The sequence below is a fragment of the Pyricularia oryzae genome, assembly GCF_000002495.2.
Source record: "Pyricularia oryzae 70-15 unplaced genomic scaffold supercont8.8_27, whole genome shotgun sequence".
Classification (NCBI taxonomy): domain Eukaryota; kingdom Fungi; phylum Ascomycota; class Sordariomycetes; order Magnaporthales; family Pyriculariaceae; genus Pyricularia; species Pyricularia oryzae.
Genome location: NW_003803334.1, coordinates 1 through 1206, shown reverse-complemented (window position 1 = coordinate 1206; position 1206 = coordinate 1). Strand labels below are relative to the sequence as shown.

Below are 1206 nucleotides of genomic sequence, written 5' to 3'. Positions count from 1 at the left end.
TTACAACTCACTCATACCTTGGCTCTCGTTCTCCAACTTCTTAAAGTCGGTCGAGGCAAGCTCGTACACAAAGGCAGTCGTCATCTTGGCGTGCTGGAGCATGTGGTCAAAGGACAGGAACTTGATCTTGTCGTCAGTGGTGTGAATGTGGTTGTCAGACAGGTCAAACGAAGATTCAATGACAAAGGCCGATGGGTATCCAGCCTTGCTGGCGGATGCGTGGTCGGAGCAGGCGTATCCGCACTCAGTCTCGACATAGGGGATGTCGCAGTACTCGTCAATGACGGTCTTGATGAATTCAGTCAGGGCCGGGTCGACGTAGTCGACAATAACCCCTACGCTCTCGGGCTTGCCGGCATCAATGGTCCGCTGGATGAATCCAGTCATGTCCTGCTGGAGCATCGCCTTGATGTCACGCTTCTGCTTCTCGTACGTTGAGAAAATGGCCTGGCTGCCCAGCAGACCGCCTTCCTCAGCGCTGTACCAATGGAACTCGACTGTGTTCTCCAGCTTGCCCCCGGCGAGCTCGTCGCTGGTCAGGAGGACACGAAGCGCCTCGAGCGTCGTGACTATGCCGGATCCATCATCGTCTGCGCCAGGGGCAGCGAGGATCGATGGCAAGAACAGGTTGATGCTGTCCTGGTGAGCTCCGACAACGATCGTCGACTTGCTCTTGCCAGGGATAGTGGCGATGACCGAGTTTTGGCCCCAGCTGTGCTCAAAATGCTGAACATGTACGCCGTGCTTGTGTGCATCAGCATCGGCGATGGTCTTGTTGACCTCGGAGAGCAGCCACTGCGATGACTGACGACCGTATTCCGACTTGTAGTAGCGCGTGTGGAAGCTGGTGAATTTCTCGAGGTGCTTCTGCATGGGCTCCTTGGCGAGCTTCTTGAGGAGCGGCTTCACGGCATCCTGCTGCGATAGTTTGGATGGAAAGACGGCGGCGGGGCGAGACTGAGAACGCAGGGTCTTGCCGAGCTCGGGGGTAGAGGTTATGTCAAAGAAACGCTGTCCGTTCCGACGAAGCTCCCACTTCTCCTCCTCGGTAACCCATCGCGTCTCGCCAGGCGCAAGCTCGATGTGGAACTTCTCGGCCTCGGCAACCTCAGGGTGCAGCTGCACGTGGTCTCCGTCCGTCTCCTGGACGAAGCGCGCGCTAATGGCCGGCAACAGCAACGCGAGAATCGAGGTGGTAGGCTTCAT

General features: G+C 57.3%; 1 protein-coding gene across 1 annotated transcript; it reads right to left on the bottom strand.

The window, feature by feature from the left end:
- MGG_10171 (uncharacterized protein) lies at positions 1 to 1206 on the bottom strand (the record flags this gene model as incomplete). The annotated part of the gene is made up of 1 exon (XM_016990478.1): positions 1 to 1206. The coding sequence occupies one exon, from the start codon at positions 1204 to 1206 to the stop codon at positions 1 to 3; it is 1206 nt and encodes a 401-aa protein (XP_016846073.1).